General features: G+C 39.1%; 1 protein-coding gene across 2 annotated transcripts in view; it reads right to left on the bottom strand.

The window, feature by feature from the left end:
* The window catches only part of GRB14 (growth factor receptor bound protein 14), a 58,613-nt gene extending 38,414 nt beyond the window's left edge, over positions 1–20,199 (bottom strand). Inside the window, exons 1-2 of one of the 2 annotated variants that reach the window (XM_059475822.1) lie at positions 20,069–20,199; positions 18,273–18,405 (exon numbers count right to left, since the gene is read on the bottom strand). In XM_059475822.1, the coding sequence (XP_059331805.1) occupies positions 18,273–18,405; positions 20,069–20,199 (264 nt within the window). Of the gene's footprint in view, positions 1–4,628; positions 4,729–18,272; positions 18,406–20,068 lie in introns of those variants that run through there. The other variant, XM_059475823.1, reaches the window with a different exon arrangement.
* Positions 20,200–23,254: the final 3,055 nt, after the last annotated feature.

The raw sequence follows: 23,254 nt of genomic DNA, 5'->3' as shown, positions 1-23,254 counted from the left end.
AGGATTATGATCAGAGTAGGGCACTAAACACTGCCAATTTCCTTGGTTACTGTATGAAGAATGTTAGATGTTCAAAGAAAGCAAGAAGAAACTGAAAAAAAACATATCAAAGATCTGTTCAAGAACTGAAGACAGAGAGGAGACAAAGTGCAACGTTAATTGTACCACTAAACCCTGTCAAACTATACAAAGGACAAGTAATGGCCAAGTGCGTTAAACCACTGAGATTTTAAAGGACTTTTAAAAAGCTCAGTGCACTTAATACTCACCCTCTTATAGGCACATACACACATACATCTCTATCTACCCTTCATGGCAACTATGCAGCATAATGCTTTACATTTTAAATTTCAGGACCACTGATGGTTTTGTGTACAAAACACTCTAGAAAATCTGATTGCTTGTAGAGACTAGAATCCCAAAGGACAGGAAAAAAATTGGTCTAAAATTCTTTTCAAGAATAGTTTCAGATCTAGATGTATTTGGCCGACATGATAAAAAGGGGATGAGTGCTGCAATACCCTCCCTGGAGGAGGATCTGTTTTTCTGGCTCAAAACCTTTATTCAATTTGTAACAAATTGCAGATAAAGAAGTAGTCTATTGTGATGTTTTATCCTAGCAATTTATGTCTAAGACATAATTCTGAACTGAATTTCCAGTCACACCCATCCTAATGATTTACCTGTGATTACCCCCATTACCTTCTCTCAGATTCCTCAATAATTCATTAAAGAAAATATTCCATTTTAAACAAAAACTCTTAATTCAAAAATTTCATCTCAACCACCACAGTTTTTCTGACCACTGCTGCTTAAGCCTTTAAAAGCCTTTAAAGCCCACTCAAGTCCATCTCCCACTCCATCCATCTCTAAGAAACCTCTCAGCTATCTTCAGAACTTTGCAGGATGCTGCCCTTACATTACATTACATTGTATTATAGTAAAAATCTCATTACTGTAGTGTACAATCAAAAAATCCTAGACAGACTTGTGTTGGAAGGGACTTTAAAGATCATCTAGTTCCAGTCCTCCTGCCATGGGGACCTTCCACTAGAGCAGATTGCTCAAAGCTCCAATCCAACCTGGTCTTGGATTATATTGTTTATTATTGTATTTATTTTATTTCTCTTACTGTATGAAAGACAAAAAGGGCACTGGCATTGTTTTTGTATTTTTAAATTACTATTTTTCAAACTGTCCTTATGAAGAGATGTTTCACACATGAATGCTTGGTCTGTATCCAGTAATTGTATAAAAGGTATTCATTTAATGACACCATTATCATGTCACTTAAAGTGCCTTATGTAAAATTCCTGGATTAGCACACTGGCCTTTCATCTCAGGGGTCCAAACGCAAAACTGAAAAATTACTTTCATGCTCTTAGCCTTGCAGACAGAAATTACTAATTCTCAGTACAATTTGGCTTAAGTGACCATTTTTCCTTGGGGGAGGGATAAGTGTTGATTAAAGCAGCATGTGATTTTGGGCCAGAAAAATAGATGGAATAAAGATGCAAGAATATATTGAAATCTTCATGCCCAGTCCTAGATCTGAGCAATCTAAAATCACATCTTCCTTTTGTCATATTTCTTTCAATTAAAAGACACTATACAATCTCTTCAAGACTTGCTGGAAATTATTCATCTGCAATACATATTGACTGTGTACACAAAGCTTTTGAACATCATCTGACCTAGTGTGTTATGAAGTTCACAGCTGTTGTGGGAAAAAACTGCAAGTCTCTGTTCATACACCTTGCATATAACATCAAGTGGCTAAGTCTTCTACTTACCATGTAACAAATCTAATAGAATTGTGTTTATATTGAAGAATTTTTCGGTCTTTGACTGTAAAACAATGTCTTGAATGCATTATAACCTTTCAAATCTAATTTTTTAAGTACTTTTAGAAGAGTATGAAATTCTCCATACAAAAGATAAAATCATTTACTCTGACTTGGATTAAGTATATGTCTAGTCAATACAAACTATAAATCTGGTTGTGATAGCACTCAATATACATAATTCTCCATGTTCATTAAGCATGTAATTTTGCCATCTGTGTTACAAGACCCCTTGGAACCTAAACAAGACGCAGTAGCTTTAGTTAAAAATATATTACTTAAGAACAAAACACATCAACTGTGATAAGTACTTCATATCAGACATCAAAACAGAAAGTATAAAATAACTTTGGACAAAGTATATTAGACATTTTGAATGAAAATGAGAAAACCTAAGTGCTCAAGAAGTTGGCAGAACAGATTAAGTACATTGACAATGCAAAATTTTACCTTTTGTGAGATGGGAAAATAAAGATTTGCAATTTTTGTAGTATTGTGATTAAACTAGACTTCTTACACAATTACCTATTCCATGAATTTAAGAAATAATTCTTTGTAATCACTGACACACTAAAAGAGTATTTCATGAGCTAATACTTAAGTTTCTCTTGACTATGCAGTGTTAATGCAAAAATCCTACTTTTCAAGGTCCTTCAAGTGCAACAAAAAGTAGAAATTACACCACTTTAAGGCAAAGGTTCTAATGTCCATGAGAAACACAAACAAATTTACACACGCACATATGTCAGCCACCCCTCACCAGCACGGCTCTTTCCTGCCCACCTTCTCTTCCTCCACTATTCTAGTTCTAGAAATTAAGGCATTGCTATAGGAATAAGAAAGCTCCTTCTGCAGAGGGAAAAGATACTTTCAGAAGGAATTCTACATGCCTAGATACAACCATCACAAGCCTTAACAAGCCTATTAAATTTGGCACACAGTGAGACCTCAGTGAGGACACATGCCTTCAAGAATTTTTTGAAACAGCGTGCAACCCAATATCTACCTACCTAAGGCAACACCCTATGCTGCTTCCTCCTACTGCTTCCATTAATTTTATTTTGGGCTTACAAAGTGCAGAGATAAAGAGAAGTAAAGCCAATAACTGTTGGCAGCTAATTTGATAACAGCATGAAAAAAAAATGAGAGAGAATGTGCAGAAAATTATCTTACTGTGAATTTGTCAAAAAACTCTTGTATTTTCTCAGAGAATTATTATCTTTCAACATCAAAAAAAAAATAAAAATCAATCCTCTGAAATATACACTACAGTTAAAACTGAGTTTCCCAGCCTTCTGAATGCTAGATTGAGTGAAGTTACACCTCTCCCCTCCCACACAGCACCAAGTACTGCTGTGTGCATACCACAGGAGTCTAACACAACTACACACTGCAAGAACAAAGACCTTCCTCTCCTTACATACAATTAACAAAACCCAGACTAAAATAAAATAACTCTGACAACTCAAGATCTGATCTCTAAAGGGTGTTAGGGGGAGGAAGACAGGACTGGAAAGTAACCACAAGATTGAGAGGATGAGAGCTGAGAAGTTAAACGACAATTTTTAAAGGAGTATTTTTTGAGAAGTGTAACAGAAATATTGCAAATTTTTAGATAACACCATGTTAACACTGTGCACTTCTTGCACATATCTAAATGTTAGAGTTTTCATACCAGAAAAATAGTATATTATCATGCTAGTGAGACAGCAGCATAATCTAATCTCTACCAATCAATCCCAATTATGCTCACAGGCTGCCCCTCCAACTCAAACAATGAAATAATATAAATGAATACCATTTATATCACAAATCAATAAAAGTTATGTGTTTATATACTTCTTTAGACCCACAGGACTAATGCCATAAATATATGCTGCATTCCACATAAACTGCTCATGAGAACCATTTAATACTGTAGCAATCCTTCAGTGAACTTTCATTTTTCACAATGCTGATACATTAAAAAGCCACTAACAGAAGAGTCTATTAACAATGAGTTAATCACATTATGCAGCAATGAGGTTTTGAAAAATATCTCCACATTTACAAAATAAATCGAACTAACCAATAACTTACAACTTGTTTGAAATAACTTCTCATAAGTTAACATATCTGGCTCAGCAGAGAGTCATATTTCTGTACTTCATTTCCGTGTGTATTTTTAACTTCACAGATACCCCCAACGCATTGAGTTACACTAGGCAATCCTGGTGCACACAGATGTAATCATTTTGCACTGCTTACACTTTTTATTGAGATAACAAATAAAGGCAAGGTACAGTGGCTAAGGAAAAACACTGTACAGTGTCACCCTGGTTCCCAAAATACATGATGGGCCATCCACTCTAAAGGCATTAGCCAGAACAGGTCAGCAAGAGCACATTGTGTTTAAGGCTGATGCAAAACCTGTGGAAGCAGACTCCAGTAATCCTTTGTTACGAACAGTATCGTAGCCTTCAAAAGAGGCATATTTTAAAGCAATCATGACATTTTAAAAACTACATTAATCTCTAATAAAAATAATTTCCTGCACAAAGTACAAAATTATAGTTACAGAGAAAAGAGCACCAGTAAAAAAATTCAATTGTGGACACATATATATTTATAAGCAAACATATTTCACATAATGAAATCAAAAATTTCTACATTTATCAAAAAAGAAACATTATTATTACACTAGAGAAATTTAAGAAAAGGTGAAAAAATAAATACAGCCATGTTTAAACATTGTTAGCAACCCATACTAATGTCAGAATTAAAAGACTGATTTAAATGCCATACCCTTTTCTGCAGAGTTATTGGCATAACTGCAGGCAACGTTACTCTTCTGGAAGACAAATTCATGTCTGCTTTTCACAGAATTTGTCAACCTTCATCCAGGTGATAACACGAAGCAGAACAAAGTAGTTAGCAATATTTCTTGAAACCTAATTCCTCATAACCTAAATATTGGAGAGTCAGCACAAAGACTCGGGCTCTAGTAAATGTCATTCCATTTATGTGAATTCAGTCCTACTCAAAGCCAATGACAGAACACACTGGGGTAGGACAAAATACAAATCAACCAACCAAAGAGCTTGAAAACTTGTGTTCTGTCCCTGCAAATGCCCACACTATCTCTGGCTATAAAAATAAGCAGAACAACATGCATTTCTATCACTCAGAGCTTTGTCTTTACTGTCAAAACAAAACCAAATCATTAAAGACTGCATTCTAACACCTCAAACTGAGTGGTTACAGTCTTGGGGCTTTTTCTCTGGCTTTTTCCAGGGAAACAAAATACTCTTCAGTGCTTCTGATCTTTGAATTCCAGAGAAGTAACTGAGCACAAGAATAGATTTAATGAATCCATGGAGTTTAATTATACGATTCTTAACTACCTTTATTCAAAGCAGAAGCAAAACATCCCTTTTACTTTAAGTAATGCAATTACTACCTTTCCAATGCAACCAAGGTCTGAAATAATGACACATAAAATGTTTCAAGGAGTGACATTTAAGACTGTTTTATGAACCCAAGTTTTTAATCACCCCCATTCACATAATTATTTTATGTATCAAATATCTGCATAAAAAAATCTGTTTTCATTAACATGGTTTGACAAAGGAAATCTGGGGGTTTTTTCTTCATTGTCAAAAAAGGCAACATTTTGTATTGTTTAAATGATAAAGCAAGCTATAATTCTTTTTAAAGGTCTCATAATGCACTTAATAACAGACATTTTTTTCTGCTTTTATGCAGCATGACTAAGCAAAATTTCTGTTGTAAACCAAATTATTAAACAGATGTTAGAACTGTGATATTGGGTATTCCTTTTATAACTCTTGACCAAGCAGTTCTTATCAGAAACATTGCTTTTCATAGCTGAAGATTGCAGACATTTTTTAAAAAGTTATTTTTATTAAGCACTCATAGCTTCTTGAAGAATAAAATGTCAGATATGCAGGCTGCTGTGTTTCATAGGCAATCACTGCAAGCATATTTTGATCATACACCTGATGCATAGGTCCCAAAAGTATTCAGGACTGACTTGGTAAATATTACAATAATCCATACTACATTTCACTAGAACGTATTTATAGGGTTTTTTTTTTTCCCAGTGGAAATGAGCACACTCTGTATTAATCCCAAAGTATCTAGAAAAGAATCTCATCTCCAAGACATAGGAAACTGCACAATGACAAGTTAAAAATAAATAATTTTATTTCATGGGATTTTCTGATTTGAGAGTTTTCCAGGTGGGAAATACATAACAAGTCTCTGGCACCACTGAGATACCTCAGAATCTATGAATTCAAGCATCTCTTTTCACGCTAAATCCCCCTTCTCAAACCCTAAAATTGCAGTACTTAAATAAGTTCTGTTGATGAACAAGAGGAGCAAACACCATAAATACAAAAAATACAACTCCCTCAAAAAAATAAAACCTGCATTGTACTGACATTTTAGCACCAGCTCTCAATTAGTAATAAAATACTGCCAAGGAATAGGAAGTAAAGATAAATATTTTCCTAAAATTTCAAAACCTGTTGTCCTTGATTGAGACACACAGGGTGGAAAAAAACTGATAAGAAACTTATGCCAAGTCACAAAGAGAACTTCTTTAGAGACAGACATTTGATCCTCGTTGTTAGCTTTAAAACAAGAGCTTCTAATAAAACCATAAACCAATTAAAATACAGCATTATTATTAAACAACTCATTGCCTTGCCTCATAATAAAGGTTAACTTTGACTCCTTCTACATTCAGTTTATAGCAGCAAGAGATCCATAGCAACTAATCTTTTAGGTTTAAGGTATTTATTTCATTTTATTTTTGTCCAACTCCAGTCCAAAATCTTTATGATTGTTTTGATAAAATAAAAAAGTACTTCTGAGATCAAGTATAAAGTGTTACTTACGTAACATTTGGAATTAACATCCTTTTCTACTAGAGATAGCTATGATAAATGTCAAGTGTTTGCAATTAGGTTTTTACCTTTCAGGCACACAGTTTTTATTTCCTGTGGGAGCATGTTTTCAAAATTCTATAATATAGGTCCAAAATTTTGCTGTAAGAGCCAGAAAAAAACTTGTGGTACCAGAGCCAAATCCCACAGGCGTTTTACTCAAGGAATATTAGACATGCACATAATTGCAGCACCAGGACAAAAAACTCCCTCTACTCTTTTTCCCTTGGATCTTATGAAAAAATGTTTGGGTAACAGCAGCTGCAGAACTAGCAGCATTGCATTAGTGACTTCACTGGGAAAGAAACAAAAATAGCCCAAGCCATTTTTCCTTACCCTTGGGTACTGAAGGTCCTTGGCTCTTGAAAGCATGTGCAGCTTTTTGCTCTATGAATAAAATTGACCCATTTGTCTGCAAGGTGAAGCAAAGGCTCATTTTCCTCAGTGCAATTATCTGTATTGTATCTTTTCCAATCAGATGAACAGACAAGACCCATTCAGAAAGTAACCAAAAAATTAAGTGTTGCATTTGACTTGGTAATAAAAATCCAATATTCAAATAATGATTAGGTTTAAAAAAATATTACAGTAATTTATGTATACTAGTGAAAGTAAACATGGTTGCATCCAAGAGTACTAAAGAAAACATTAATTAAAATATTTTCTTTTTTTAAATTTCACAAACATACATTTAAGAAAATAAATTGAACAAAACACAACTTCTAAGTGCAAGCCTTTTAGAATCACTTCACCATGTGAAAGTCAAGAGGAGTTCTATTGATAAAGGTGAGATACAGAAAGGCTTTGAAAGCCAAATATGCCTTCAGAGAAACATATGACCACTTTATTTTTTTTCCTACAGATAAAAGATTTTCCTTGTCCACGGCAGGTCTGCAAGGAATTTTGCTGGTGCTGGTAGACAGGAAGGAAATCAGATCCAGCTCACTTGCTGAAATAACTATGTTTATGCAGCTTTTCACTCCTATTTTTGTCACTAAGCTACCAGATACAGTTGTGAAAACATTGTGCAGATACTTTTTAGACACTTCAAAATATAAACTACTTCTACTTCTTGCCACTTAAGAAAGCGTGACTAAATGGAGTGGGCAAGAATTGAAATGCCCTTAGTAAATTAGTAACTCCAATAAGGGTTTTAGAGGAACATATGGAATAGAGATCTCTTGCTAGAAGAGGAAGGTCAGTGATGTCCTTAAGGCACTGAATACGGAGTCACAAGAGCTGATCTATTCCTAGCTCGGCCAGATATAATGCAGAAATGTGAGCATTTATACGTAACAGAACAAATCACACTCAGCTTTTGCTTCTGTAGATGAAAAAGAAAAATCCAGATAATATAAATCCAATAAGGTTTATAAAAATTTTTGATGCTATTTTTTGTACTTGTCTTTGAGCTAAGGCAGTAGTTTATTACACAAGACCAAGGTAAATCAGGTAAGTTATTCATGGTGCTATTTGCCCTTCCTTGTGAGAGCTCCTGTCTGCCTGGCACAGCCACTTTATCTCTTTAGCAGAAGAGCCCTTTAATGTGTGACCATAGAAACACACACAGTGTGGTTTTTGCACAGGTACATTTACATACACTGGGCAAATAAATACTTACTTTAAAACCACCCCACAAAAGAGAGGTTTCAAAGTGATTGAGGTGTTTTTCTACTCATATAGTCCCTTACACAAAGAAAACTAACAGGTCTTAGTCTTCACACACAGCATACAGTACACCCTCCTGGAGGCTCAATAAGGACTGGTGCAGATGCAGCTGCATAAAACAGACTGTATTACTTGTAAAGCAACACAGACATTACAATGTACCTAGGAAATTCACTAAGTATGAGCCACAAGGAACATAATGAAGCTTTCCATCCCTGCCACTTTTCCTCACAAACTAGGGGGATCTTGAAGCATTGTTACACATGCTCCTTGCAAAGCTTTTCAGCTGCCTATTTTTGTGATCAATAGGTTCAAGCCTGATAGAAAAGCACACTGATGAAGTTCTGTCAGCTGAGTTATTTAAGAAAACCCTCGTATTGCAAGGGCTTCCCTCTCACTACACAGCAGTGAATTCTAGCAATTATGAGAATAAATTCTTGCAAACCTCCAGCCTGTTTCTCAACAGCTGATACCATTTCTGTGCCATTATCAAGAGCTTGCAGCTGTTCATAAACACCAAGTCTTAATGTAATCAGTAACAGGAGTTATCATAACATAACTAATAAAAAAGGCTATTTATAGCCCAAGAATGCAGTAATTGAAAAATCCCATTCTGATCACAGGACAATCTCGTGTATATTGATTTCCTGTGGATATAATATCAAGTGAAAAAGCTAAAAGACAGAGTTAGCAGTATGCAGTACAAATATATCAGAAACAGGCAGGAACACCTCATCAGTATCCTAATTAGAAGCACAGGCACACAAATAAGATAACTGATATATGTTTCTCTCTTGGGACTTCAGTATTAAATATCATGTACACTATTGGGCTAAAATATGAGCTGATTAGCTGCAAATCAACGTTCTGTGACTTGAAACAGGAGAAAAGCAACTTCACATTGTTACTAGAGCAGAGGTCTAATTTCTTCTTCCTCTTAATTTCTCCTCCCACAACTGCCCTTCATGAAAGATTTTTGTTGGCCTGATTAGCTTTTTCTTTTTAAATATTCCCATTTGAGGTGACTCCCATCAGGACTATAACACGAGAGGCATGCTTAAACACTCTGGCTTGAAATTCTCCCTTTCTGTTCATTCCCAAATCAAAAGCAATCATAAAAATGTGAATGCCTTTAGAAGTAGCAGCTTTAAATGTGCTGAAGACAAACACGGAGGACATGGGCATTGGTCAGCTGTCTTATCATTGCCAAGTTTCACCACTTGCTAGAGACACAAGTGCCATCTTCTTCATAGGAATAAGCAACTGCTAGAAAAGTTTGGAAACTCTGAGCCCTGAAATCCCCAGCTGGAAGCTGTATCAGTTACTGCCTCTGCATACACACAAAAAGAGATCAGCATGAACTGTCCCTAAGAGGATGCCCTTCCACTGCCACTGGTGTTCCTGCTACACAAGCAGCAACAGACAGCTATTATCCTAAAGACTCTCATCTGAGTGATCTGCAGATGTTAAGACACAGATATAGGTTGTCCTCTGCTACAGAGTGTGGTAAGAAGGGTGAGAGATCTCAGGTTTATTGACAGCTTCTATACATTTCTTATGCAAGGGAACTGAAAGCAGAGAGAGAAGCATGATATCATCAGGCACCTGAAAAAAGTGAGGAATTATTTTCCTGTCCTAACAGTGTCATCTCCAATTGGTTCAGTTTTCCTTACAACTCTAGCTTGATCTCTTAATAACACTTGTCACAGAGTAAAGATTACCACTGCAAAGAGTTAAAAAGAGCATGAAGCAAAAACCATGGGGGAACAACCATACTGTATTAGTGGCTCTGGAATTATCACGTGAAAGAACAAGTAAGTCCTCAGCTATCTACTGTAAATAGATACAAAAAAATATGAATGTATAAAGAGTATTAAATTATTTTATCAATCACAAATATTCAGTCAGATCAAGTTAATTCCACCTAGTGAAAACTGACCTGGTTCAACAGTGGTGTTTATATGGAGGCATGGGGTTTTTTTAATATAAAATCTAAATTATACTTATCGTGTCAACATTTATGCACTGAAGTAGGATGGGAATATGCCTCTCCTTTTTTCTATAGTTCTCAAGCTCTTATTTGAAAAGATAATAACTCTGAACATCAGAAATGCAGTAATTCAAGGATATGCTAAAAACTGCACCAAAACTCCTAGGAAAAACTGATCTGAATTTGAGTTCCATTCTTCAGCTAATGCCCCAACACTAAACTAACAAAGTTTTATGATGATAAAATCATGAACATTCAATCATCTTACACACTTTTTAGTACTGTAAAATGTATGGTAAAGTACCTTGTATTTTCTCCTTCTGTTGCACACTTTTTCATTCAAAAGGGGTTGTAAACCTTTATTAGGAATCATCTAAGTTGTCAACTTTACTAAACCTGTATCATTTAAGTAATTTAACTATTAATCATTGACCACCCTAGTCTCATTCAATGCAACTATAAACTGTTTATAATATAAAAATACCAGTAGCTGATATAACACTGGTGTTTAAAATAGTGGGCAATGACACAACAAAAGAAGACCAGAAAAGAACAACAGAAGTTTTATAAGACCAGAAGAGAACATTGAGGAAAAACAAAATGGAGGAAAAAACCCCACAAAAATACTTAAGGCTTCATCTAATTTTATGAATATTATTAAACACTATTCTGATTAATCTAGACTGTGTGTCCCAGGAAATCAGAGGGGAACATGTATCTGTTCTGATCAATGACAGTTCAGACAATGGTCCCTAAAAGGAAGATGCCAATAGTGTTCTGCTGTTACAATGCATGCCTCCTTAACACAGCACCACTTACTGACAATGCCATCACTGAGAAGAAACCTCAAAAAAGATCTGCCAATAAAATATTTCTTTAATCACTGATCTGTCTATAGCAGCTATGGAGTGGCTACAAAATGACCCAAACTTTCCAGCTCTCCAGTCTAACCCTAAATAAAAGCACCTGTCCCTGGGAGCAATTATAAATAAAAACTGTGTTAGTATCCATCACATCTCATTTCATTCCGTAAATTATGAGGATTCAAACTCCATTCACAAGAGTTTAATCTTTTAATTTCAAATTCAATAAAACTGAGTTATCACAAGTGACTCAGCAGCATAAGAGAGTTCCCTGCAGTTTCACCTGCCTTTAACTGACAAGTCTCTTGCACATTCAAAGAAGTTGATAATGTTTGTATCATCACCTGCTCTAGACACAGAGACTTGACAGGGCCAAAATACCAGGTAGTCAATGCAGAATTCAATAGATAAACATTAATGGTTCACTTCTTAGAAAAATCAAGGTTTCCAAATTTACAGAGGTTTTTCTGGACAAGTTATTAGATCTACTGCAACATCACAAAGGTTTCTTGTTCAAAATAGAACTTCTCAAATAGCACAGAAGAGGCAGTTTCCTATATTGAGAAAATGGGCCTAAAAGAAAAGATAAGCAGCTTCAGGTTTGACTTTTAGGCTGATGAATTCAAAACAATCAAAATCCAAAGGATTGTTAAAACCATTTCAATCTGACAAACACTGGCAATATGTCTACCAAAATCTTTGACAGTACTGATGTTTTGTTTTTTTTTTTTATTTTATACAAGTGAAAACTGTAAAACTTAAAGCCTAACACCTTCCTGATGTTACAAATTAAGCAAAAAGCTTGCAGAGGCAGTATCTTAGTAACCACAAAAGTTACTTGTTTTCTTGCCTATTAGAATGGGGGGGAAAATGCTATTTTTGTAAAGTTAGAATGTTTACAGTCTTAATTTTTACAGTCTTTGAGTTGTTTTTGGACAGTAAAAAAGTGAAAGGAAACACTAACATGAAGTTTGACAGAAAGCAGCTAATTTCAATGTAAAGAAGATAAAGTAAAATACAAAAAGAAACAAACAGGTGATTATTCTGAAGTTTTCCCGGGCTGATATATCACACAGCTTGTGATAGGGCACCTCCAGTATAAGCCAGGCAATATTCCTGATTGCTAAAACAAGAAACTGTTCAACCTTGCCTCCTGATTTTTACCTTTGTAGACAAGTGACTGTCACAGCGTTAAGATGACTGGTCAAAGGTACCTGCATTAAAAGAGCAAGTTTTAATAGGGCTCTAAATAATTCCAATATAATATCAATAAATCTTTCCTTGGTGGGCAGGTACAACCGTATCAATGAAGAACAGAGCACAGGAACTGGAGTAGACCACCAAAAGAAACATCACAAAAAGGGATCCAACTGAATCCTTTTTGCAATCCTTATATTAGAGATTTCATTGAGCTCTTTAATTCCGTTCTGCACAAAATGTTTTTACTGTTAATCTATAAACTGGTTGGAAGAGTTTTTTCCTTTCCCTTTTGACTTTCTTGTGTAATTTAAGGGAAAGCCATGGGGAAAACTGATATATGTTTGGAGGCTGTAAAGAATAAAAGATTTGAGAACTTACAAAGGAGGACATGTGCCATTGTCTCCAGCTTGGAAGGAAATCTGGCAACAAACACACAGACTGGAATTACAGAGTAAATTCAAGAAATGCCTCTTTTGGTCGGAAGAGATGTCGCAACCCTTGGAAATTGATGGGCAATTTATGAATCACTGCATTTCAAAAAAAACCCCTTTTTGTTTTTGCACTTTTTGAAAGTCAATAGTAAACAGATATTTCAGACAAAAAATCTGTCATAAACACATTTAAGTACCAAAGACTTAGCCCTGTATATCTGCTAGTAGAATTATATGCAGTTTTGGAAAATGAGGCTCCAAGCAGATACATTAGAAGACCCTGAATTATAGCTGTAAAACAATAATAAATGGTGCTCCAATTACAACAGTCAATGCTCAATAGTATTCATAAACTTAGAACAGTACACATTTTTAAAAACTCTGCTCTTAAACATAAAGTTCCTGTTGGCTCTTCTTTGTCAAAGAGCTTTACATTAAAACCTTTTTGAATACAAAAAGCAAAGTCAATTCCACTACAATCACATGTATTTGAGGTCTCCATACAACTGAATTCCTGGAAAGAACATTGTGGGACCACATTTGGATTCTACATGATAAAAATATCTACTTGTTTAGAACATCAAGGAAGACAAAAGAGGCAAGGTAAAATTTCAAATTTTCTTGACCTTGAGATTTACTTGAGTTTTATTTTTGCACTTCTAATTTAATTTAAAGAAACAAGGCACTAATTACCTTGAACTACTTTTGTCATGAAACAGTTTTTGGCTTATCCTTGAGCAGGGCAAGAGTCAGCTTCTGCAGTGAAAATATTCAGGTTTTGTTTTCAGAAAGCAAAAAACTAAGCTTCCATAAAGCTACAGTAACATCTTCTTAGTTCATTTTACCAAAGACAACAAGAACAGAATAAGTTTTCTTACATTTCATACTTTTTCCTACTAATATTTATTTTAATCATAATTAAAGCCAGAAGTGCAGTGTTTTATATTTTCAGTTCCTTGTAATTTCTTAGAGAACACAAGCTTTGAGGCACAATTAGATTTTCCATGCAAGTTCACGGATTCCACTCAGAAGCAGCAGATGCTTGATTCCTCAGAGGAAGGCAACATTTCTCACCATCCACCAAACTGACCACACTGTGTTGGACATGAGGGGAAAAATGGTATTTTCTTGGCCTATTCAGATAAAAACCTACCACCTGAAACATGAAATTCAGTTTATCTGAACACATTTCATAGAACCAGAGAATTACCCGGTTTGGAAGATACTTTACAGTCACCCAGTCCAACCATCAACCCAAGCACCACCACTGTAACCCCTAAACTACCACCCAGCACCAGGTGCAGATGCCTCTGAAACAGGGATGGTGACTCCATTACCCCACTGGGCAACCCACTCTGATGCCTGCCCACCGTAGCAGTAAAAACATTTTTCAATTATCTAATCTGAATTTGCCCTGCCTTGGCTTAAAGAACACTTCCATGTGTTCTCTCACTGCAGAGAGCAGCCCCCACCCCACCCTAATCTCTTTTCAGGGAGCTGTAAAGAGCAATGAGGCCCCTCCTGAGACTCCTTGGGACTAACCAAAGCCTGCTCCCTCAGCCACTCCTCACAAGACACATCCTGCAGTCCTTTCATGGGCCCTGTTGCCCTTCACTGGACACTCTCCAGTATCTCCACGTCCTTCTTCCAAGTGAGGAGCCCAGAAATGAACACAGCACTCAAGGTGTGGCCTCACCACAGGGACCTGCAGGGCCCACTATTCCTGATACAGGCCAGGATGCCCTTGACCTTCCTGGCCACCTGGGCACACACTGGCTCATGGTCAGCTGCTGCCAACCAGCACCCCAAGGGCATTTTCTGCTGGGCCACTTTGCAGCCACTCTGCCCCCAGCCTGCAGCACTGCATGGGGCTGTTGTACCCTGAGTGCAGGACCAGCACTTGGTCATGCTGAACCTCGTGCCCCTGGTCTGGCCCATCCATCCAGCCTGTCCAGGTCCCTCCACAGGGCCTTCCTGCCCCCCAGCAGATCAAAGTCTGACCCAGCTCCCCATGGTCTTTGAATTTGCTAATGGTAGGCTCAATGCCCTCATCCAGACAATCAGTAAGGACGTTACACAAGACCAGGCCCAACACTGATCCCTGGGGACACCTCTAGTGACCGGACACCGCTGGCGCAGCAGCACAACTCACCAGCGCTCTCTGGGCCTGGCCATGCAGACAGTTCCCAGCCCAGGGAAGAGTGCACTTCTCCAAGCTGTGGGCTGCCAGATTTTCTGCATTTTTTTGGTGAAAGGGTTGTCAAGCACTGGAACAGGGAGGTTCCAGTAGAGTCACCATCCCTGGCAGGGCTCAAGACACTAATGGACATGGCACTTGGTGCTATAGTTAACCAAACATGGTGGTGCTCAGTCAAAGGTTGGACCCAACAATCTGGGAAGTCTTTTCCAAACTTAATGATTCTGTGATTCAAAGATATAACACAAAACTCTTCCAAAACTGCAAGGGAAGAAAAGAGATGGACAGCTGTGTTGGTGAGGCAGACCAAATAATGTTCCAAGACATGGACATACCACTTCCCAAGCACAGAGGCAAATCACTATTCTGCTACATGGCTTTTACCAATTTGCTTTTATAAACTTATTTTCAATGAGTCAACCCCACAAACATGCTGTTCAAGCAGCATGTTCAACGTTTTGAGAAGCTTACAATAAAAGATCATTAGAAGACAGTAAGAATTTCAGCTTCGAAAAACAAGAATTCAAAATAACGTTAATAATCTATTTAGAAGTAGAAAGATTTCAGATGTCACAGGTGCTATGAATAAAAGAGAAGATATTCATGACAACTTCTTTCTTCTACAGAAGCAGAAAATCTTTTTTGGAGAGAAAAACAAGACAGAAGAGGCATCTTTTATTTTTTTTTTTCTTTTAGAAACACCCATTTTGATAATAGTTATCTACAAGACACAAGTAGAAATTCACTCTGCAATTTTCCTGCCCTATGCTTGAAATTAAACGCAGAGAAGAAAAAGAAACTAAATCAAAAGCAAGCAATCTAAAAGAAGAATCACTGAAAACATATGTAGATCATCAGAGGAGAAAGAATTCTGGCAGCTGTCAACGCTATGCACCAAAAACAATTTCTTAAGAGTAGCTGGTTTCTTTTAAGAGTTAGTGAACTATCAAAATGTAACAGTAATATTCATGAAATTTTTGTATACAGATACATATTTGCACACAGAGCTGCTACAAAGTTGACAAAATAAGGACAGGGGGTGGAAATACAACATTTCCAAGCACAGCTCCACAGCCACCTGTGGGAAGTCAAAGTCACAGCCAGTTCACTTCTCTTTGCACACCTGCTTAGCATTCCTTTCTTTTTAAACCTGAGTAATTTTTTAACCTATTAGAACCTGAATTTCAAAGATAAAAGTTCAATTTGACAATTGTCATTTGGCCCTAACTTTAATAATTTTAGATGAAGAATGCAACAGTCATGCTGAGTCTCAAAAATGGTCTGCTTGGCCTAGAATAATTTCTCCTTATAATTTCTCCTGTTTAGGGCAGTGGCCATAAACAGACACCTAGGGGACACAAATCATAGTCTTGTTAAAATGCCTCCACAAAAGTAACAAGAATATTTCTCTCCATTTTTCTGGTAGCTGAAAAACAGGTCAGACCCTCCAACAGACACCAGCATTATGTTAGTTCACTTCTGTCAGGAAACCAGTTGTTCTTGTTCCTGCTTTTACCGGAAGAAGCACTACATTCTTAAATAAAAATCCAGGAGAAATTGAAGGACTGTGAGCAGAAATCATCACAAGAAGTACATGTGAACCCTTAGAAGAAGCAGAAGTAAAGTCAGTGAGGACATGAACTTCAGCTTCTGGAAGCCTGAAGCTGATTTAACCAATGAAGCCTGTCAGTAATGTTAAATATGACTGGCCACAAAAGCAGTTGACCTTTGTGTGTTAAATCATGCTTCCCAATTTCAAGTCCAAAGATTACCACAATGACTGTGAATTAGGCCTGCAACTAATTTAAACTATCTTTTTAAAAATGTGACTTTTAGTCCTTTTGTTCTTAAAGATAATACTACCAATTCAACGTTTTTCCTGCCTCTGCAGAGACAGTCAATGCTCCCACCTTGCTCAAAAAGAGGAAACTAGAACAGTTTTATCCCACTGTGGTCAGATGCACAACATTCAGATGCACACTGGCTAGAATGCATCAGATTAATATTGCTATTGGAGGATAAGTACTAAAAGCAATAAAAGTAGTCCAGAAAAACACCATAACTTACAGAGAGACACCATGGTGGAAATGCAAAATAGGGCAAAATCAAATCAGGGCAGTTTCCCAACACATACATGTTTTTCACTGGAGAAGTGAGGAAAAGGCTCCTCCTTTGGGTACTAGTCACAACTTGGCTAACAAAGTTCTCTGGCAGGTGCACAGAAACACCTGTGGCAAGTTAGCTTCAGAAAAGTTAATACAACTACAAGAAACTTCAACTTCCAAGCATATTCTTCATGCAAATCTAAAAATGGAATAACCATTAAGGTTAAATTCTTACACCTCCAATATCACCCTTAAAACTGTTGAAACAGGGATCATGCAGACCACCAAAACACAGAGTGTGAAGGAGGGAGTAATCCTAATCCCACAGATGTTCCTTGTGAGAACTCTTTCCAGTCTCAAGAAGAGCAAAGAGAATGAGACAGGTAAGCTTCCAAAGAGTGAAACTGATCTTCGACACCAGTAATCTCCAATAACTGGAAACTCTGTCTGAACAGTACTGCCAGGTCTTTCTGCCCGCTCAGATCTTCTCCTGGCTTACAGTTTAAGGTCTTTATGGAAATACATTAACATCAGCCACACACAGATAAACACACATGCATACAACATATAGCCAGGTACACAGCATCTGCTCCTTCCCCATGCATTTAGGTTTTTCCCATTATCCTGGCAAAATCAGAACTTTAGAAAAGCTGTTCAGTGACTGTTAAAACCCTCTGTTCTGTAACATTGATGACAGTAATTGGAGGTGGGGAGGAAGGGAAAAACAAAATTAACTTCTCATTTAAGGACATAAAGTACTGCCTGCCTGCCCCTGGTTCCACTTAAATTGAAAAATCTGCAGAGCCGCACATACACTCTGTGAAAGAACAGTCATGTCTTAAGTCACAGATTCCAAACCTCATTTTCTACAATCATTGATGACATACAGAAAAAAATTCACCAAATTACAGAAATATGAACACCTCTATTTTAATAAAATAATTTAATAGATAACTGAGCTTTTCCTCAAGATTTCATTTAACCAATTTAGGAACTGTCAAACAATAATTTATAAATCTTACCTGCTTTTTTCTTGAAGTTGCCTTGGGCAACAGACTGGCTGACAAAACTGATGCAAACGGCGAGCAACACAGCTCAGGAAAAGGATTTGGAATTGATGGGTTCTCCAAAATACTGTCACCTTTCTTTTTTCTCCTATTTCAACAGAATACATAATATCAAGCAATAATTGTAACAGCTGCTGTTAAAATTGCAATATCCAACCACAATATATTAACTACTGAGGCACTAATACCACGATGCTTCCTGGTTGCAGCAATTAGCTTTCTTTTTTGGAGTTATTTTATTTAATCAGTAGGCTGAATATATTAACATACAGTGCCTAACACTACTTGAAAGCAATCCAAGTATTCAGCTCTGAATATAAAGTTGTTTGAACATGCGTAAGTCTTTGCAGAGTAAGAGCAGAGATATATTTATATTGGCTTCTAAGGACATTAGTAAATATTTTGTTGTCCCTGTGTTTATGCCATTCCCTATGTACACATATTACAACAGTAGATGCATGTAACTTCTCAGCAAAACTTTCCAAGTATACCACAACAGTATTTTAAACAAATGCAAACTTTTTCTTTTAACCAGAATCGAATCAAAGTGACTGACAAGAGAAAATAGTGCAAAGCAATCCACTCATTTCTGTTTTCAGTTAGTTTTGTATTGGCATCTCTGCAGCTCCATCATAAAATGAATGTCTCAGTTGTTGCTGTCTGCTGAAACAGACAGGACTGTGTCAGAACTACCACCAGCCAGCATTTGCAGGAGTAGGGAAGGTATCACCACTGCACTTGCCTAAGAGCTCAGTTATGCACGGGTTTAAAGTATCACATTAATAATGTGGTTGTTTAGACTGCTGTGTACATTACAGTGCACGGTTTTCTCACATAAAATATTGAAGAGCTCTTTGTCTACTTGATTTCATCTGAAAACCTGCACCCAAAGCACCTGATGTATTTGCATCTGCCAACATATTACAAGAGTTTTCTACATGTGTGAGTTAATGCCCCCAAGCTTCATATTTTACTTTATTACCTTCTTTATTATCATTCCAGATTTCATATTTTAATTAGCACAAAGTGGGGAAAACCATCAGAATAAGGTTACAATACAGAATGAAGATACTTCACTTATGGAAAATCCTCACCACACCGGTGAGGATTCATTTGAAGTGGTATTTTGCTTTAGGATGAGAAAAAAATCCTGTAATGCAGTATTTTAAGATTTTGCAAACTTCAGTCTACCAAAACTCATCAGATGCCTCATGAAAAACCCAGCTCATTTCTTCCTTTACTAAGAATAGAGACCAATGCCTTTAAGAAGAGCCTGAGAGGTAACAAACGGGGTGCACACCGCTGCCAGCGGCACTGCTCCGGTGCACACCACTGCCAGCGGCACTGCTCCCGGTGAAGCGGTTTTATCTCACCAACACTCTGAGAAAGACACTGCAGGGATAAAGTAGCTGCTGGCTCAGCCTGACAAGGCAGGCTCGGCACCGCCGGCTCCTTTCACCTCAGGCTGACAAACCTCAAAAATAAAAAGGGAGGTGGGGGGTGGGACACGCACGCATCCGCAGCGGCGGAAAGTGTCTGCAGGGTCGGGAAACAACTTTTGAGCTCCGGGGAAGCGCGGGCCGGTCCAGAGCCAGGCCGCCCCCTCCTGCGCCTCGCCCCCTCCCCAGGCCGCCGCACCCCGGCCCCGCCAGCCCCGCGTCCCGCCCGCAGGGCGCCGCCCGCCCCCCGACGGCAGCGGCGGCCCTCGAGGGAGCGGCGGGGCGGCGGCGCCCGCCGGGCTCCGGCCTTACCTGTCGGGGGGCGAGGGCGGCGGGTCCCGCCCGGGGGGCCGGGGCAGCGGGCGGGGGCAGCCGCGGGGGCCGCCGCCAGCGGGCTCCGCCGCCAGCCCTGCGCCGGGCGCACCGGGCAGCGGGGCGGCCATCGGCGGCGGCGACGTCCTGGCGGGGCGGCACGGCGGCGAGCGGCCCCGGCGCTGCCGGGCGGAGGCTGCTCTCGCTCCCGCTGCGGAGGAGGGGGAGGCGACGGGGAGCGGGGGGAAGCGCCGCCCGGGCGGCACCGAGCGCCTTCCCCGGCACACGTGCGAGGGCGGCGGCGGCGGCGGGGGCGGGCGGCCGCCGGCTCCGCGCTGCGACGGGGAGGCAGCGCGGGGCGGGCGGGGGCCGAGCGGGGCCCTTGGGCTGCTCCGCCAGGCCGGGCGGCGGAGCGGGGCGGGCCCGGCAGGTGCGCGGGCCCGGGACCCGAGGCCGCGGCGTGACCCGGCGGGGCCGAGGTTGGTGGGGCCCCGCCGAGCGGGCCCGGCCCCGGGCACCGCTCGCCCTGAGCCGCTGCGCCTTCGGCCGAGGGGGGCAGCGCGGCCCCGGCATGGCCCGGGACCTCCTGCCCCGCGCCGGGCAGCGGCTCCAGCCGCGCTCCGCCGGACCGGCCTGACACGCGACTCAGCGCCTGGCAAATCATTAACTGAACTGACACATCCCTCTGGGCAGCGGGGGTTTATGGACGTGCCTTGGAGAAATAGGGAATGACCGAGGCCGGGGAGCAGACCCGTCACCTTGTGCCAGAAAAGCGGCTCGTGAGGAGGCTGGGCTCCGGCCTGGGCCCAGCACCCACATCCAGCCACAGCCTGGAGCACAGTGGATTGTGAAAAGGTTTTCCCTCATGCCCAGGGCTGCTCCACAGCAGCTTGATCCCGCTCTGCTTTATGTACATAAATTCCTCTGTGGCAATTCCATGGTCGTCCTTATCAATGTTTGTCCGATTTCAAAATAAAAAATCCCCCTTGCTGTATGAAGAACATTTTGATGGCACCAAGCAGAGTGGGCAGTCGTGTTTAGGTCAGTCAATCCGACAGTCAAAATCTGAAAGCCCCTGGTGAAGACAGCACCATGCAGTAACCCTCTGACTGTCCTTGGCATGGTCAGGGGCAGTAACTGAGATGTGAGACTGGTAAAAATGTAGAATATTTTGAGGCAAATCCTTTGCTGTCCTCCTGAATCCACTGAAAAAATCATCACACACAAGCCAAGATTTCAGTTCTGGGGAAAGATTTTTGTGTCATAGAAGCAATACTCGCAGGTTTCATTTTGGCTGAGTCACAGATGATTTTGCAGGACATTCATTTTCAATGAAATGAAGGATTCCTTGTCCTCTGAACAGCTCATTCTGTTACACTCACAGCAGAAGTGGAAGTCTGAGTTGATTAACAGTTCTTATATACAAGTCTGGCAAATATATCAGGAATTTTATAGTGTTAGATAATTGACTGGATTTGCTTGTTTCTTGTGAGCAGCTCTCCTTTTAAAAACTGCAGGGACAAGGCCACTGGGGTTTTTTTCCTAGTTGATTCACAGGCATAACTGTGACATGTTAAACCTCATTGTCTTCAGAAGAATAGAAGGCAGGACAAATGGTATAGGTGCTCTAGGTAGAAGACTGAGATTGGAAAGAGATAAAAACTGCAAGTAGGAATTGTATGCTGATATTCATCATCACTTAAAAAGTTCAGCCACAAAAAGAAAATATATTTTGATTTTTCACCTATTCTGTGCAATGTGTTACAGAACTGCAACCTGACATACATGGTATGTTTTTGTGTCTTTGGCTTAGTCATGTAATTGTTTTAAAATGCCAGGCAAATAAAAACCACAATTAGAATGAATAACAGCAAATAAACACTTTATTTTTAAAAATAACTTTGGTGGTAATCTAATTAGTTATGACAGCAGCAATGCCACTTCTAGAAAAAATCAATAAAAATGTCACGCTATTATAATTTCACTTGCATGTTGTAAGAAACAAATGTACTGAAATTGTTTTTTTACATATCTCATAGTCTGTCCTGATGCTTGCTACTGTCAGTGCTTTCTCTGGGAACAGCATTGCATGAGGGACATGCAGTCAGTGGAACACTGAGGCACAGAAGGACCTATGTGACTGTTCCAGTGTAGGCATTGCAAATGTTGCATGCATGAGAATGTGAAACTGAAGGTTCTCCAGCCTTACTGTCTCTCTTTGCAAACAACTGTAAGAATACAAATGGTTTCATGAGCTGGGCTAAAGATATCTGAGAGCATTTGACCTAGAATCTGTTCAAGTGTAACCTTTTTTAACTCCTTCTTTGAACAAGTATAAACCCAGTAATCTCTGAACAGTTAATAAAGTTGATATTAAAAGACTGGCAGATTTCTGCTGAGAGCCAACACCAAAACATTTGTTGAGCTGTGTGACTTGGTTTCCTTTCCATCATAAATACACTTAAGCTGCCTAGTGTGTTTTTTTGATAATTGCCATGCTTGTGCAGCACAGTTGTTCTTGTAAGATTTACCATTTCCCAGTCCTGGGTTGGCTATATGATGCTGGTATCCCCAGTTCTCTGCTCTGTTTATGTTGGATAATAAGTTTTGCACCTTTAAGACCAGTTCTGAGAGCAAAGGGAGGAGAGAAGACTAAACTAAATTCCTGTGTATTCTTCAATACTCAACTCAGTAGGCTTATTCCCTTTTAATTTTTACCTTTCTTAGTCATAATCACATCCAGGTGTTTATCAAGTAAAATTAAAATATATATTGAGAAAAATTGCAACGGATTCAAGCTATTCAGTATGCACCCCACTTCCAGAAAATCAAGCTCTCCAGTTCTCAAAAGCCTGTATGCTATTTAGAATCACAACACTTGATTAATGTGACAAAATTATGCCTTTAATTAGAGTAAACTCAATTATTACTGACAAAGTGGAGGTTCAGAAAATCCAAACTACCTCTGATTATCTTCGAAAACTGTAGAAGATTTTTGTGGGGTTTTTTTTTGTCCCCTTCCACACGTCCTCCCTTGCTTTTATCAAATTACTCACAATATACATATAATAGTTTTATCACATAAAGCTTCACTGCGCTAAGAGAGCCAATAGCCTACCTTTACACCATCATTTGTCATAGCTGCAGTAGTAGAGAAAGGAATTATTTCTATTCAAGTACTAGATT

This window comes from Ammospiza nelsoni, chromosome 7 (genome assembly GCF_027579445.1).
Source record: "Ammospiza nelsoni isolate bAmmNel1 chromosome 7, bAmmNel1.pri, whole genome shotgun sequence".
Taxonomy (NCBI): Eukaryota; Metazoa; Chordata; class Aves; order Passeriformes; family Passerellidae; genus Ammospiza; species Ammospiza nelsoni.
The sequence above is the reverse complement of the archived record's forward strand: the minus strand, read 5'-3'. Positions and strand labels throughout refer to the sequence as shown.